At 41.2% G+C, this 16,281-nt stretch overlaps 1 protein-coding gene across 2 annotated transcripts in view; it reads right to left on the reverse strand.

Moving 5' to 3' along the window:
• zswim8 (zinc finger, SWIM-type containing 8) overlaps positions 1-16,281 on the reverse strand; it is an 81,555-nt gene that overhangs the window by 17,847 nt on the left and 47,427 nt on the right. For both annotated transcript variants that reach the window (XM_084561089.1, XM_084561090.1), the window contains exons 16-17: positions 1,589-1,910; positions 207-362 (exon numbers count right to left, since the gene is read on the reverse strand). In XM_084561089.1, coding sequence (XP_084417215.1) covers positions 207-362; positions 1,589-1,910 — 478 coding nt within the window. The remainder of the gene's footprint in view (positions 1-206; positions 363-1,588; positions 1,911-16,281) is intronic.

Consider the following 16,281-nt stretch of genomic DNA (forward strand, 5'->3'; position numbering starts at 1 on the left):
TCCTATTTAAACCTCGAACTTCCCACCAGTCCCCTAGAACTGAAGAAGCTACTCGGATGAGTGGTGACACGTCTTCTCAAAAAACTCTACAAGTCCAGTTGCCTTTTTTTTAACCTTTTTTGAACAGAGCTGCTATTACTAATAACAATTTTAATAACTATGTTGTCTGATATTAATAGTATTGATATTATTGACAAAAGGTGTACCAGTGTGTTTCTTCTTCTGCCGGACTGGTGACCCCCAGCAGCGTTGGCTATATCCACAGCGTGTTCCCAGAGCCAGCCGACTGGGCACTGTAGCCTCCAGCTTAAATGCAGCTATTTCATTCTGCTGGTCACTTGATGTAGCAGGCCCATCTGAAACTGCAAGGTTAGAAAATGATGTCTGTTTTTATCAATGAATATTGTGTTGGTAAGTAGGAAGTATGTTACAACTAGGTCTGGGTGATAAAACAGCAGAGGAAGGGCTTTAGCCTTGGCATCGCATCAACAACGTCAAAAAAAAAAAAAAAACGAGGAATGAAAAGAGAATATGAGTGTGACAGCGCGAGAGTAAATTGTAGAAAAAAAATGAAAGGTCATGTCACCAGTTTGGCAATATTTTGGTTATTTCAAGTCAGACAAAAGTCAGACCGATGTTGTCTGCAAACTTGGTGGAGAGTGAGCATATTAATTGTCTCTTGTCTCTCTTGATTAGTAGTAAGAGTCGGTTAAGTTTTGTTTATGTGCCGGCCAAGTGAGCGGCTGCTGACTCTCGGTTAAGCAGGGATCCACGAGCAGTGGTTATGAGTCAGTTAAGTTTCGTTTCTCTGTGTATTGTGAGTAACTGAGTGACTGTCTGAGTGCCTTAGTTTGCTAGTAGTCAAGTTGGGTAGTACGTTTTGTTTCTCTGCCGAGTGAGATGTAAGATGTTTGAATGGTGCCGTTTATTGATTATATATCAATCAAACGTGGTAGGACTCAACTGAGCCGGTCAAATAGACTCTAGATTCATGATTCTTGAGTCGTCTTTGATGGCTGGTTATATGAACCGAAACTTTTTTTCCACCGCTACTGAATATTAATAAAAAATGAATGAAAATTAAATGCTATTGAATATGTCATTGTTATCATTATTCAAAAAATTAAAGTGATGGGTAAAAATGGGTTATGACGGGATTTTTATGACCCTGTCAGTCAAAATGACAGACAATGAAAAAGTATAGCGCAACCTCTGATCAAGAGGTACACGGCAGCAGTGCCATATGACAAAACATCAAAGCAATATAAAGAAATAACGGATGCACTTCAGCACAGTTGAGAAGTCTGGGTAGAACAGGTTAAAAAAACGAATCAATAATTATCGATATCGACTGATATGAAACACTTATATCGTGATACATTTTTCAGCCATATCGCCCAGCCCTAGTTACAACAAAAGATATGGGTAGAATATCTACCCATTTCAATTATAACATATACATTCTCATGCAATGTGGAGAAACCTATAGCTGTACAGTGACAATATATCAAGTCTCATAACACTATTGTAAATGTGAAGATGTTGTTTGTGTCCCTCAGTATAATTAGACTTGTGTCTGGGTTCTCACCATGCTCCCTGGTCTCGGCAGTGCTTTCTCCTGCTATACTGTTCGGCACTGGGTTCAGTTCAGGCTGGGCAACCACATCCTCCCCTGCAAGTACCACAGCAGGGGAAGAGGTGGAGGAAGAGGCAGCCAAAGTGGCTGCAGGGGAAGATGAGGAGGCATGTTTGGAGACCACCCCTGCGGTACCACCAACCCCACTGTGGCTGGCAGAAGTATGTTTGGATGGGCTGCGCTGACTACCAGCTGCTGGCTTGCTTGAGTAGAATGAGCTTAGAGTCTGGGGCTTGTGGGTTTGACTCTCCCTGTCCAACAACTTATCCAGTATCTGAAGATGGAGACACAAAGAACTTTATGTAGACAGTATGTGGGAGATTATCAGAAACAGTGTACACACATTTTTTTTTTTCAAATGTCACAGAATAAATGTATGTCCATTCATCCACTACAGAAAATATAAACAGCTCATGACATTGTTTTTTTTCTGATACGATTGCTGTTTTAAGGGGTGGGACAATGGTTTCATGTACAATAAATTAGTTTGAAAGGAATACCAAAAGGGGTTTTACAATGATTAGTGCAAATCCAAAACAATCATTTTGTAGCCACTATGGGCAGTTGTAAAGCTGTAATCATAATGTTGATATATTGTCACCCTCTTTCCTACCAATTTCTTGTTGTTAAGGACAACAGACACTGATCACTAGAGGTGTCACTGCAAGTGACAGGTGACAAAATGCAGGTGACTTTGTTGCATAGACCCCTAATAATAAAAATCGGAACAAAATCAATAGGGATCCTGCAGCTTCAAAATATGAAATGTTTCTGTGTCACCTGTAGCCCCCTGTTGATGTAATGCCATGTAACTTGATTGGTATCTACACAATATTTCACAGACTGTGTATGCCAGAGTTCATGAAGTCAGCTAGTTTTTGAGATATTGAAATGTTACTTGCGTAGTGTCCCCTCGAGACCAAGGGTCACAAAATTTGGGGTGCTTGTACAGAATCACATTATTATCAGTGATATGAAGTTTAATTAAGTTTGGGCATATACTTCACAAAATATTAGCTTTTGAGTAAAACTGCACCATGCCGTAAAAAAAAAATTAGCCATTGACTTTGTAATTAATAACCCTGCTAAAATTCTTTTGAAGAATTTTCATTATCTTTGTCCATAAATGATACATGCCAGGTTTGGTGAAAATTGGATGAACGGGCTAGGAGGACTTGATTTTGCTTTGAGGTGCAATTTTTTCAAAATGGTGGGAAAAAAATGGCAGGTGGAAATGGGTGTGGCCTAGTCCATTAGAACTAGGGCTATGTAATGAATCAGAGGGGCACAGTTGTTGGGCTTGTAAGGAGTCATCCACAAATTATTATTGTCAAATTTCAAGCAGTTAACTGTGGTTTGTGAGATATAAACATGTAGTCGTTGTAGCGCCCCCTACATCCCGAATGTCACGAAACTTGCCATGATTGTACGCAAGCATAGTATAATGACGGCTGTTTCATCAGGATTGAGTGAATACCTCAAAAGTTATAGGCCTTAAAGTCAAATGATATGTGTCCGTGTCACCTGTAGCGTCCCCTGTTGACGTAATGTCATGCAATATTACTATAGGGAGGAAGAGATGATTGTTTTGGATAGGGCTGTGATTAGACAATCCCTGGAGTCCAAAAGATACAGAAAGCATGGAAACACGTTCATTTTGATGCAGTTTACTCTGCCTGCTATAGTTATATGCAAATTATTCCACATTTCCAGATCTGATTTAAGCTTGTCGATTAGGGGTGGAAAGTTGTTCTTGTAAAGATCTGATAGCTTACGGCAGATATGCACACCTAAATACTTAAAGCTATTTTTAGACATTTTTAATGGGAGATACTCCAAGGGCCAAGTTATTTACAGCAAAGCATTCACTCATTGCAAAGTTCAATTTATAACCTGAAAATGTTCCAAAACTGTTAAGCAGTTCAATTATCTTAGGGATGGTAGTTTTTGGATCTGAAATAAACAATAATAAATCATCCGCATATAAGGAAATTGTTCCAAACCACCTCTGAAAATTCCATTACTAAAACTGGCTGATTTAAGTGCGATAGATAATGGTTCGATGGCCACGGCGAACAACAGCAGGCTCAAAGGGCACCCTTGACGGGTTCCTCCACTGAGTGTGAAATATCGGGATTTCATCCCATTAGTGCTTAGGGGAAGAGTATAAAAGTGTAATCCAAGATATACTGTATGCTTAGACCCAATGCAGAACCTCTTTAAGACCTCAAACAGATAACCCCATCCACCCGATCAAAAGCCTTCTCCACATCCAAGGAGACCACCACTTCTGGTATCTCCTCGGATGCTGGGGAAAAAAGAATGTCGAGGAGGCGACGAATGATGGGGAAATAGTGTTAGATTTTCATGAATCCAGTTTGGCCGAGTGAGATGATGCTTGGCATAATCGATTCGAGTTATACGGCCAGCGCTTTAGCTTAAATCTTATAATCAACATTTAAAAGAGAAATGGGGCGGTATGGACTACAATCAGAATCCTCTTTACCCGGTTTTAGTAATAAGGTTATTGACGCCTCTGTGAGAGTTTGAGGCAGGGCTACCCGGTCCAGAGAGTCACTGAACATGTCTAAAAGGAGAGGAATCAATTTATCAGCAAATTTTTTTAAAAAACTCTATAGGATAGCCGTCTGGGCCAGGGGATTTCTAAAGGTCGATCCATTTTGCTCTTTTCAGTAGAAGAAATGGGTGGAAATTCCAGGTTATCTAGAAAACTTGTCATGTTTGTTTTGTCAGTTGGGGATTGCGAAAATATTTTAAAGGTTTCATTTATAACCGATGATTACTGTAATTGCACCTGAAGGGGTTCTGATCTGTTTAATTTGCTGGGATACTGATTGGCTTTTAATTTGGCGTGACATGTGACGACCTGCCTTCTCACCATGCTCATAAAGAAATCCACATGATCATAAGAGTAATTTTTCAGTTTCTTGTGTTGACAGTAGGTTGTAGTTCATTTTAAGGTATTGTCTCTACTTGTCTAATTCAGGGGATGGAGATACCGATAGCTTTCTGTCCAAGGCTGTTATGTTTCCCATGAGGTGTTCCTGTTTTTGTTTTTTAAGTTTATTTAGTCTTGCAGAATAAGATATTATCTCTCCTCGGACTACCACCTTTAATGTCTCACAAAGTAAAGATGGGGGTATGACATAAGACTTAGTGTAAGAAATTCGTCAATTTCTTTTGAGATTGTTTTGCAGAATCCATCATCATTCAGCATTGTACAATTCAACCTCCATGGGGGGCGTGTTTTTTGTAAGAGTGTAAACGAAAGGTCGAGTAGCACTGGAGCATGGTCAGATACACTATCGCTGAGTATTCTATGTTATCGACAACAGGAAGAAAATAATTATCAATGTAAAAATAGTCAATTCTTGAAAATGTCTTATGGACCTGGGAGTAAAAGGAAAATAGTTTTTTTTTTATCAGGATATCGAAAGCGCCATGGGGCCACACCTGTTTGATCCATAAATGATGAGATTACTTTGGCCATTTTAGAAGGAGGATTCTGCCTTGGGCAGGATTTGTCTAACAGAGTCTGTTGTACAATTAAGGTCACCCCCAAGGATAAAATGATAGGAACTTTGTTCTGGTAAAAGTGAGATTACCTTCTTAATAAATACCTCGTCATCCCAATTGGGTGCATAGAGATTGACAAGAACAACAGATTCATTATTAAGGGAGCCTGATACTATAACAAACTGGCCCTGGTGGTCAGCTACGACATTTGTTGGGTTAAACTGAATTATTTTTTATGTATTAAAATCGCTGTACCCCTTGCTTTGCTACTAAAATTGGAGTGAAAACTTTGGCCAATCCATGAAGCCTTTAACCTGTGATGATCCTTAGTGATCAAATGCGTCACTTGTAAGAAAACAATTTCTGTTTGAAGTGGGAAAATACTCTACCCCTTTTAACTGGGCTGTTGATCCCTTTAACATTCCAAGAGACAAATCTTAAACAAGATGCCCTTTATTTGTTGTATTAGCCATAATCAAACTTGTAAGTATATGGTGAAAAGATACAATGCTTTGTAGAAGGAAGTAGCGTTAGAAACACGCAGACAATAATAAAATTAAAAGTAAATCTGTAGGATTTACCATCCCAATTCCCCAAAACAAAAACCCTCAAAAATGGGAACAAATAAACATACCTAAACCTCCCTAAGCCTGTCCCAGAAACAAGAACTAGAAGCGGGACGCCATAAACTCTGTTACTTCCGTATACCATAAATCTGTGAACTAATCACTTACTGAGCAGACAGGCCTCCTAGATCTACAAAAGTGTCTACAATGCACAATAGGCGCAAAATAAAAAGAAATAGCAGGGGGTGACAATTCACCCATATCAGCATCCGAATTACTAAAAGAAAAAAGAAAAAAACGTAAGTAGAAACTATGTCTTGTCCATATCAAACAAGGAAAAAAAAAAGTTAACTTACAATAGAAAAGCTAGTAATAGCTTTAAGGGAAAAAAATAACAATAGATTGCAGTGACAGAGCTGACTCACATACTGCATATCCATACCTCACATTAGTGCCACACCAGGTTATTTGGATGTATGCGGGCTTGGATGTGCATTAATGTCCAATGACTTCCTGGTGCATCTTTTCCTAACTGATCATTTATAAATGTCCATCCACTTTAGCGTGCACTAAATCTAGATAGCGTCTCCGGGGTTCTCGATAGCTTCCTTCCTTCTTGGTCCTTCTCGCTCCCTTCAGGTATGTTGATAATCCTCAAGTTAGAGCGCCTAGACCAATTCTCAAGATCATCCACTTGTTCCAGGAATTGGGATTGCAAGGACTTAACAACAGCTTCCATCTTGGTAAGTTTTTCGAAATTTTCACCCACTAAAACTGTGAGACGGTTATTAAATGATGTCACCTGCTGTCCTAACGAATCGAACGACTGCTTCAGGGATTCAGTTGACTGTTGTATCAGGATAGCCATGTCGGCTTTGAAGCTATTACGCTGTTTGTTGAATAGAGCCTCAAGGTCGATCTTGGTGACTGGGTCGAAGTGGCCCCCAGGTCTGAACGCTCTGAAGCGACGGCGGCTGCAGCAATGTTGTTGTTGTCGGATGACGTTTCGACTTTGAGGTATTCAATATGTCGCTGTACTCTTTCCCACATAAATGTTTAGTAATACGCGAGTCGCCCCCAAGAAAAGCACTGTTAATTTGGTAGACTTGAAAAGTAAATGAAAAAGTTTGGCCGGAGCTCCCTGCTCACACGTCTGCGCACTACCTCATCAAACCGGAAGTCCTTTACCAGACTTTTTATGTTGGTATATGATATAAGATAGATAGATAGAGTAATTGCACATAACACACAAGGTAAACAATTGTGTAAATGTAAACCGAGAAAAATAAAGTATAGACTGTAAACTCAGTGTAAACTTAGAGCGGGGTAGCTCATATACATACACACATTTACAGCAATGAAAGCAGCTATGTGAGTAAAGTGCAGTAGTGCAGTGGTATTTAAGTCAGATTGCATTCTTGCAAGAAACTCATCTATCAGATACAGAACATGAGAAATTAAAGAAGTCCTGGGCAGACAAGGTATATTACTCATCACACCCATCTGGCAGGAAAAGAGGTGTATCTATTTTGATACATAGGTCAATTTTACACCAACCAAAATTCATAAAGACTTAGCAGGGAGATTTATAATGGTGAATGGATTGATAGATGGAGTAGAAGTTTGGAGTAGAAGTTATTCTACTCCAGATTAGACCTCTTTTTCACTCCTAAGGCAGAATCTTACAGAGTAGTTGACATAAAGATCTTTCCAATTACATTGTCCGATCATGCGCCTCTTGTATTGTCATGGCACACTGGTAACAGACAATCAACTAAACAATGGAGATTAAATGCGTCACTCCTTAATGACAGAGAATTCACTACAATTTAAAACTGAATTAAAATTAAAATTAAAAAATTATCTTGATACCAACACCTCACCTGAAATATCACCCCTCATTCTATGTTACTGTGCAAAGGCATATATTAGAGGCTGAATCATTTCCTTTACAAGTGCCAGGAAAAGGAAGAGGGAAAGAAAACAACGCGCGCTAGAAGACAAAATAAGGCAGCTTGAGCAGCAACACAAAAGAAACCCAACATCAAGTTTATTAAATAATCTTAAAGAGGCACGCAGAGACCTAAACAGCTTAAGTAATGAAAAAATAGAGGTCAATTTAAGGTTTACTAACCAAAAATACACGAAAATGGTAATAGAGCGAGCAGGTTATTAGCACTAAGACTTAAAAAACAACAATCATCTAACATAGTGCAGCAATTAAAGGATAACAACTCAACTCTCACAAAACCGGACGAAATATCAAATTCTTTTGCTGAATTTTACAAGACTCTGTACCAAAATACGGATACCTGCACAAATGATGAGGAAATAGCACAATTTTTAAAAGACCTGAACCTATGGCGAGAGAATTGGATGAACCAATTAAGGACCTGGAAATACGTCAGATAATCGCCACATTGAAAAATAATAAAAGCCCTGGCCCAGATGGGTTTATCAACGGATTTTATAAAGCATTTATAGAGATTATATCACCTTTATTGCTACACGCTTACCATCATGCATTACAATCCGGAACCATGGCCCCCTCTTGGAGAGAGGCTACTATAGTGGTAATACATAAGGATGGCAAAGATCCCGTCAAATGTCAATCATACAGGCCGATCTCGTTATTGAATACAGATTTACGAATCTTAACAGCTATCCTAGCGAGACGTGTCAATAAAATTACTATAGAAATTATTCATCCAGATCAGACAGGGTTCATAAAGGGAAGGTACTATGGGGACAACATTAGAGGGTTGTTAAATTTAACCCAAAAGTTAAAGAAAAGGAGTCAATGATACTATCCTTAGATGCCATGAAAGCATTCGATTGAGTATTCCGGCAATACCTAATTCAAACTCTGAAACGATTACAATTTGGCCCAAACTTCATCAAATGGATACAAACCTTATATTCAGATCCACAATCTGCAGTGAATGTGAACGGGTTTCTCTCATACCGCTTCACCCCAGAACGCGGGTGTCGACAGGGTTGCTCACTATCTCCTCCCTTATTCGATATCAGTATTGAACCACTAGCACAGCTGATTAGGGATGACGATAATATAAAGGGGGTTGCGATAAATGGAGAACACCATAAAATTTCAATATATGCAGATGACATACTGTTGTATCTCACAAAACCTATAACAACAATACCATACTTGAAGGACCTCATTTTCATGTATGGATACTTCTCGGGCTACAAATTGAACGTGGACAAAACAATGGATACAACTAAATCGCAGAGCGGGTTTAAATGGCCAGTAGATGGCATTAAGTATCTAGGCATTCATATACCACCTTCATTGGAAAAACTGTACAATTTCAATTACAAAAGTTTAATTGAAAACGTTAGTAAGGATTTCGACCAATGGTCAATACTACCCCTATCTCTGTTGGGCCGCGTTGAGAGCGTCCACATGAATGTGCTGCCCAAATTACTTTGTTTGTTTCAAATGTTACCTACTGACATCCCCAGAACCACATTTGACAAATTGGACAAGCTAATTTCAATATTTATCTGGCAAAGAAAGTGACCAAGAATCAGACTAAAAGTGCTACAGTTACCTAAAGCAAAGGGAGGGCTCAAACTTCCAAATTTGAAATATGACTTTTGGGCTGCGCAATTAAAACCGTTGATAACATGGATTCAGGACCTGTCATATACATGCTGGCTCGAAACTGAAAAGAGTTTATGTGAAACTCCATTCCTAGATACCCATTCAAGTAAAATAAACATGGGAGAATGGACCAACATCACGTTTAAAATATGACAGACAATAAAATCCACATTTGCCCTGTCTAAAACAATTTCAGCACTTACGAATATTGGATATTTAAATGATTTTGTGCCCTCTAAATCAGATGTAGGTTTTAAAAAATGGCACTACATACTCGAATAAATGCTGGAGAAATTGTGGCCCACACATTGGTAATCAGATTCACATTCTTTGGTCATGCCCCAAACTGAATGTATTGGGAAGAAGTGTTTGAAACACTTAATGGAATATTTGGTGGAAATATTACAATGGGTCCAATGGTGGCAATACTGGGTCTATTACCAAAAGGCATAGAAGGAAGAGCCAAAAAATATCTTTTATGGATACCACTAACAATAGCAATTACACTACTCACAATAAGTTAGGGATATTGTTATTTACATGAGTGCTTTTCCTATTTGGTCTGAATTTTCTGCCAGGTCACGTGGGGGTTGGGTATGATTATCCAGTCTCTGCTTCAGCTGATCCCAGACGTGCTCTATGGGGTTCAGGTCAGGGGACATTGCTGGCCATACCATATGAGGCACTCCGACTTCCTGAAGTCGAGCTGTGACAATTCTGGCACGATGTGGTGGAGCATTATCATCCATGAACAGAAAGTTGGGGGTGTGCTGGCGGAATTGGGGGATGATGATGGGTTCTATGATGTCTCTGAGGTAAGAATGTGCAGTGACTGAGCCATCTACAATAACCAAATCTGTTTTGCGCTGACTGGTGATGCCTGCCCAGACTGTTGCACCTCCTCCACCAAAGCGAACCCTGGGGACCATGTTGACCTCGGCGTATCGCTCACCTCGCCTTCTCCAGCAACGCTGACAACCATCATTTTGTGCAAGGTGACCCGACACTCATCAGTGAACAGGACGGTAGACCACTGCTGCATTGTCCAGGTCACATGATCTTGTGCCCACTGCAAACGTACACGGCGGTGTCTTGGTGTCAGTGGAATCACCTGCACGGTCGTCTGGCATTCAAGCCAAAGCGGTGGAGTCGGTTGCGAGTGGTTTGTCTGGAAACCCTAGTACCCCTCACATCTCGTAAACGGGCCTGCAGCTGTGTGACAGTTGCATAATGATGTCTGAGTGCATAGGTCCTCAGGTACTGGTCATCGTTGCGGTCTGTCACTCGTGGGGGTCCACTCTTGGGTCTCTCACAAACTCTGCCAGTAGTTCTGTGTCTTGATGCAAGTCTGCTGATGACACTTTGAGACACACCAAGTTCACGTGCAACATCTGACTGCCTGCCACCGACCTGAAGGCACGCTATGGCCAGGTGGCGCTGCTCGTCCGTTAAGTGACGTTGTGTGTTCATGGCTGTTTGAATGATGAACTTGGAATGACTTACTGACAATACCAATCCCTAACTTATTGTGAGTAGTGTAAGCATACTCTGTGGGGGACACCTGCAAAATTTGATTCTGTCTGGGGACGTTACAGGGAAAATGGAATGCTCACCTCTTACAATCTTGTCAGCTTATTTCGTTTATCTCTTTACCTCATTTCAATCCATTGACAATGCTACTTCTCCACATGTTGCTATCTTCTGTGTACTTATTTGTTTATTTGCTAATAGTTGAAGGAAGGATTTGTAATTTTTATTTTTTTTTGTATTATTTTTTTACTGTAGGATGGGGGAGGTCTTATTTTTGAGAAGAAGGAAAAGGAAAACAAAAAAAAATCCCTGTCTCTCACTGTATGCACTTTTGCTTGTCAAACATATAAAAACACGTGGAGGGAAAAAACAAAAAAAAAAAAGGTCCGTTAAAACCTCGATGTTAATACAGAAGGAACAGTTTTAAATAGAAAAGGAACTGTACAAACTGTGCATGAACAGCATATTAAAGTCCGTTAATGTTATAATGTTAATGCATATTCACTCATGGTGGTGGATAAGAGTCCATGCGTGTGTATGTGTGAGGGCGGGCTTGTTTAAAAGTCCAGTCAGGAAGAAAGGAAGACACCACCACATCATGAGGTTATAGTCCTGATGGACCTAAACCACCTGCCAGGGGAAAGTGATTGAGCTGCGGCTCAGATGTTAAAGCGGAAGGTTCACAAACCAGAGGATTAGTGTTATGGCCCCTGCCATTTCAGTCGGGCGTCCACACACAGCTGTGGCACATTTCATCTGGGAGATTCATCGCCACGCCCCTGGATGAACTGATTGGTCAGGAATCCTATTTAAAGACTGTGCCTGACACTCAGAAGCTGGAAGCATCCCCCACCTATCTTGCTGGATATTGGTCTGCCCGTTTGGTGTCTTCTTGAAACTTTGAAACTTCTGTGATTTTGTGCTTATTGACCTTTATAGTTCCAAGATACTTAGTCAGGCTGAAAACCTTTTGATTTGAGTACTTAGTTTTGTTTGTCTATGCTGGACCGCATCTCCACACTTACTTTGGTTCACTCTGGCTAGGTTTTTGGTTGTATAGTCACATATAGGTTTGGGGTGTTGTTTATTGATGTGTTTTGTTTGGGTAGGGAGGTAGACTTTTATTTGAGATTTAATTTCTTAGAAAGGACATGGTCTGCATGTTTAGTTTCGTTTTGTTTTACTAATTTCTTTGCTTTATTCAGCACCCCAGTGTCCAGCCTTATTACTGCACCTTTTGTTCAAAATGCTTCACGGCAATAAACCTGACTTAAAGCCATTTCCATCTGGGTTTAATGTTACTTCCTTCACCCTTACCAGAGCCGGGTTGTAACAATTAGTGATTTGATACCTGGTAAACGAACCACATGTCAAAGTCTCATTGAGGGAGACACTGAACCCCAAGTTGCGTTTTTATTTTTTGTGCTCTTCTGTGAATGGATGGATGTGTGCAAAGTGCTGTGAATACAAATAGGTAGATATAAATACAGGACCATTTACAATTTACCAAGTGTGTCTAGAGTTTGAGGACAGAGCGAAGCTTGCACTGCTGTCATTGTACTTAGTAGTTGCAGCAGCGTACTAGACAGCAATGGAGGAAATGTGGATGGACTTGATGAGTCAGGTGTAGAAGTGCACCACCACTGTCATTGGCAGGTTAAGCTTCTCAGTTGCAGCAGGAAATACATCCTCTTTTGTGACGTTTTCAATAGACTACACTTGAGTTCTTGGGTGGTGATGGCTTGCAAGAAGTGAAAGGTGAAGCTGCATTTTTCTTCAAGTCTATGACGATTAAATTTGAGAAAACCTTTATTAGTCCCGCAATGGGGAAATTGCCTGATCCGAGTTTGTTTCAGCCCCCAATCCGATCCTGATCATTTTAATATTGAGTATAGCCCAATACAAGTCCTGGTGTGATCACATGTCAGTCAATCCAATGTAAGCATACATGCTTGACAGTTGAACAGCTCTTCGATGCATTTACCGCTTAAGCCATAGGCAGTGAGAGCAGTGGAGACACGGTCTCTGGAGTGACGAATCACGCGTCTCCATCTGGCAATCTGATGGATGAATCTGGGTTTGGCGGTTACCAGGAGAACGGTATTTGTCTGACTGCATTGTGCCAAGTGTGAAGTTTGGAGGGGGGAAAGAGGGGGATTATGGTGTGGGGTTGTTTTTCAGGAACTGGGCTTGGCCCCTTAGTTCCAGTGAAAGGACTGACTTGACTGGCCTGTACAGAGCCCTGACCTCAACCCAATAGAACACATTGGGATGAATTAGAGCAAAGACTGTGAGCTATGCCTTCTCGTCCAACATCAGTGTCTGACCTCACAAATGTGCCTCTGGAAAAATTACGGCTGCAAACGGTGGGCCGGCGTCATATTAAACCCTACAGATTAAGGATGGGATGTCACTTCGTTTGCAGCTCATATGCGTTTAAAGGCAGATGAGCGAATACTTTTGGCAATATAGTGTGTATGGATGGTCCCAGTTTCTGTGGACAGGTAAGACTTCAGAGAATGGATTCCCAGTGTAATATTACTAATGTCACTATGCTTGATAAACTGTTAGAAATCAAACGACAAACTGTATTTATGTAGTGTTTTCCACCTATTGGCACTCTAGCACTTTATAGTCACAATGACACATCCACCCACTGTTTCACATAAGTGCTCACCAGTGTTGGGCACGTTACTTTTAAAAAGTAATTAATTATAGTTATTAGCTACTTCTCCCAAAAAGAAACTGAGTTAGTAACTGAATTACTCCACTATAAAAGTAACTAGTTACCAGGGAAAGTAACTATTGCGTTACTTTTTAAAAAAAAAAATACATGTTTAAATACGAATTCGATTTTTTTTCTGAGCGTAACGTACACTTTATGTGTACGTCCTTGCCTTTTACCTCAATGAGGTTAAAGTAGTGCCTATACTTCAACTTTACCTCTGAATGCTCCATCTCTCCATTGCTGCAGACTATCTCTGATCGCTTGTGTGATACTGCTATGTGCGCGTTTGTGTGTAAAAAACACTCGCCCAACTGAACACTGCCCTGCCACTGATTGGCTTACCATGAAATCTTACCCTACCTTAGCCAATCATCATCACTTATGCGACTACCCCCCCCCCCCCCCCCCAGAGGGAAAAAAACACCTTCGCAGCTCTTGTGGCCGGCTGACGGCGCAATGTAACGCACCACATTTCAGTGTCGGTAACGGCGGAAATAGTAATTAATTAGATTAGTCGTTACTGAAAAAAATGACAGCTGAGATAGCCTCCAGCAGACCCCACAACCCTTAACAGGAATAAGTGGTTCGTAAGCATTTCTCTGGTGTAAGTTAGGGCTGAACGATATATTGCATTTGCGATAATATCGCGATATGATCAAGTGCAATTTTCTAACCGCAAAGGCTGCGATTACGGCTGCGATTATACCCTGCTCACGTTGTAGCGCCCGCAAAGTCATAATCACAAAACACACCTCCATTCATGGCTTCCTCCGTCATCCACCCACATTCATCTTTATTTGCCCAGGGAGTTCACAGCGGTGGTTCTCATGGCTGTTTGTATCCCCCAAAGGTAAAGTAAAAGTAAAGTGTAAAGTGCTTTATTTTGTCATTCTACAACGTACAACGAAATTGCATGGATGGATGGAGGGTTAGTCCTGAGGCGCTGCGACCGCACGCCGCCACTGTGAGCCAACCTGACCCGGCGGCTAGCATCCATGTTTTTTCTTTTTGATGATGGGAGGAAACCGAAGTGCCTGGAGAAAACCCACGCAAACACGGGGAGAACATGCAAACTCCACACAGAAAGGCACTGAGACCTCTCTGGCCCGGGGATTCCAACCGAGGACCTTCTTGCTGTGAGGCCCCAGCACTACTCACTGTCCCACCGTGCTGGCCTGCCCAGACACCACACAGGCACTAGGAGAGCTGTACAGGGTTATCGACCAACATGAAACTTTACAACCAGAGGCTGCTTTTATCGAGGCTGGCGACTTCAACAAAGGAAACCAGAGGAGAGTACTGCCGAAATACCACCATGTGGAGTTTCCAACCTGTGGTGATAACATCCTGACCATATTTACACTCCGTTCAGGCAAGCCTACAAAGCCCGCCCCGCCTGGTACTCGACAAATCACATCACTCTATGGTCCTGCTGCTACCATCCAATACAAATACAGCACTGGATGGACCAATCAGACGCCACCCTCAGGACCGCTTCAGCTCCCTGGACTGGGATGTGTTTTGAGCTGCTTCCGGCAACAACATCAGGGAATACACCGAACACGTAACGGGATATATCAGTAAATGTAACAATGTTGTTGTGCCATGAGTGACCACATGGACATATCCCAACCAGAAACCATGGGATAATGGAGGGGTCCACTCCATGCTCAGAACACGAACTGCAGCTTTTTACACCGGTAACCCCAGTGAGTACAGGTAAGCCCAGTATGATCTCAGAAAAAACAGAGGCATGTTACTAACAGCAGACACATGTGTAGAGCCAAAACGTAAATTGACTTATTATAGCGCCACCTAGCTGTAGGCATGTGTATTGACACCTTGGCAAAGTGAAATGCCAAGACTTCTACCAAGTTACCAACTCTGATGCCTTTTGCCTTTGCAGTTCGTCCTGGGCAGACACTTTTAGCTAAGTAGAAGGAACAGGAGAAGAATAAAAATCGCAACAAATTCAATCAACAAAAACCCACTCCTTATTTCTCTAAGTACTAAAAGTAATATATCAGCCGTTAAAGGGGAACTCCAGCGCAAAATGAACCTGGGGTTAATAACACATGTGTACCGAGTTCGACCGTTCTCTGGTATTTGTTTTCATGCATTTGTTTTGTTAGTCAAATGTGACCAGTTTTCTTGCAAACCGCTATTTAGCGTATAACGCTAGCCTTCGGGGCACACCGACACAGTAAAAGAAATCGCTATTTCTATACCACTAACAAGGCTCACAATATCACCACACTTACACGGTAGCATAACTAGGGTCTCTACATGTAAACCGAAGCATTGAGAACTTTGCAAGTATACAGGCAGTTCATTAAAAAAGGAATACAGTACCGTTCGCGTCTGGCTCGCATATCCAGGCGGGCGCCATCTTGGGGAATGCATTGCATGAAAACAAATACCAGAGAACGGTCGAACTCGGTACACATGTGTTATTAACCCCAGGTTCATTTTGCGCCGGAGTTCCCCTTTAATGACACGGGGAACCGTTCTATAACCCAACTACACTAACAGACACCTGCATCTGAAGGCACACATAGTGCATTATTATTTTGTTTATGTGTTTGTGTTGTGTGTATGTGTGCATGCATGAATTTATACATGTATATACACCAATATAATGTCTGTACTACCACAG

Source organism: Chelon labrosus (genome assembly GCF_963514085.1).
Source record: "Chelon labrosus genome assembly, chromosome: 15".
NCBI classification, from domain to species: domain Eukaryota; kingdom Metazoa; phylum Chordata; class Actinopteri; order Mugiliformes; family Mugilidae; genus Chelon; species Chelon labrosus.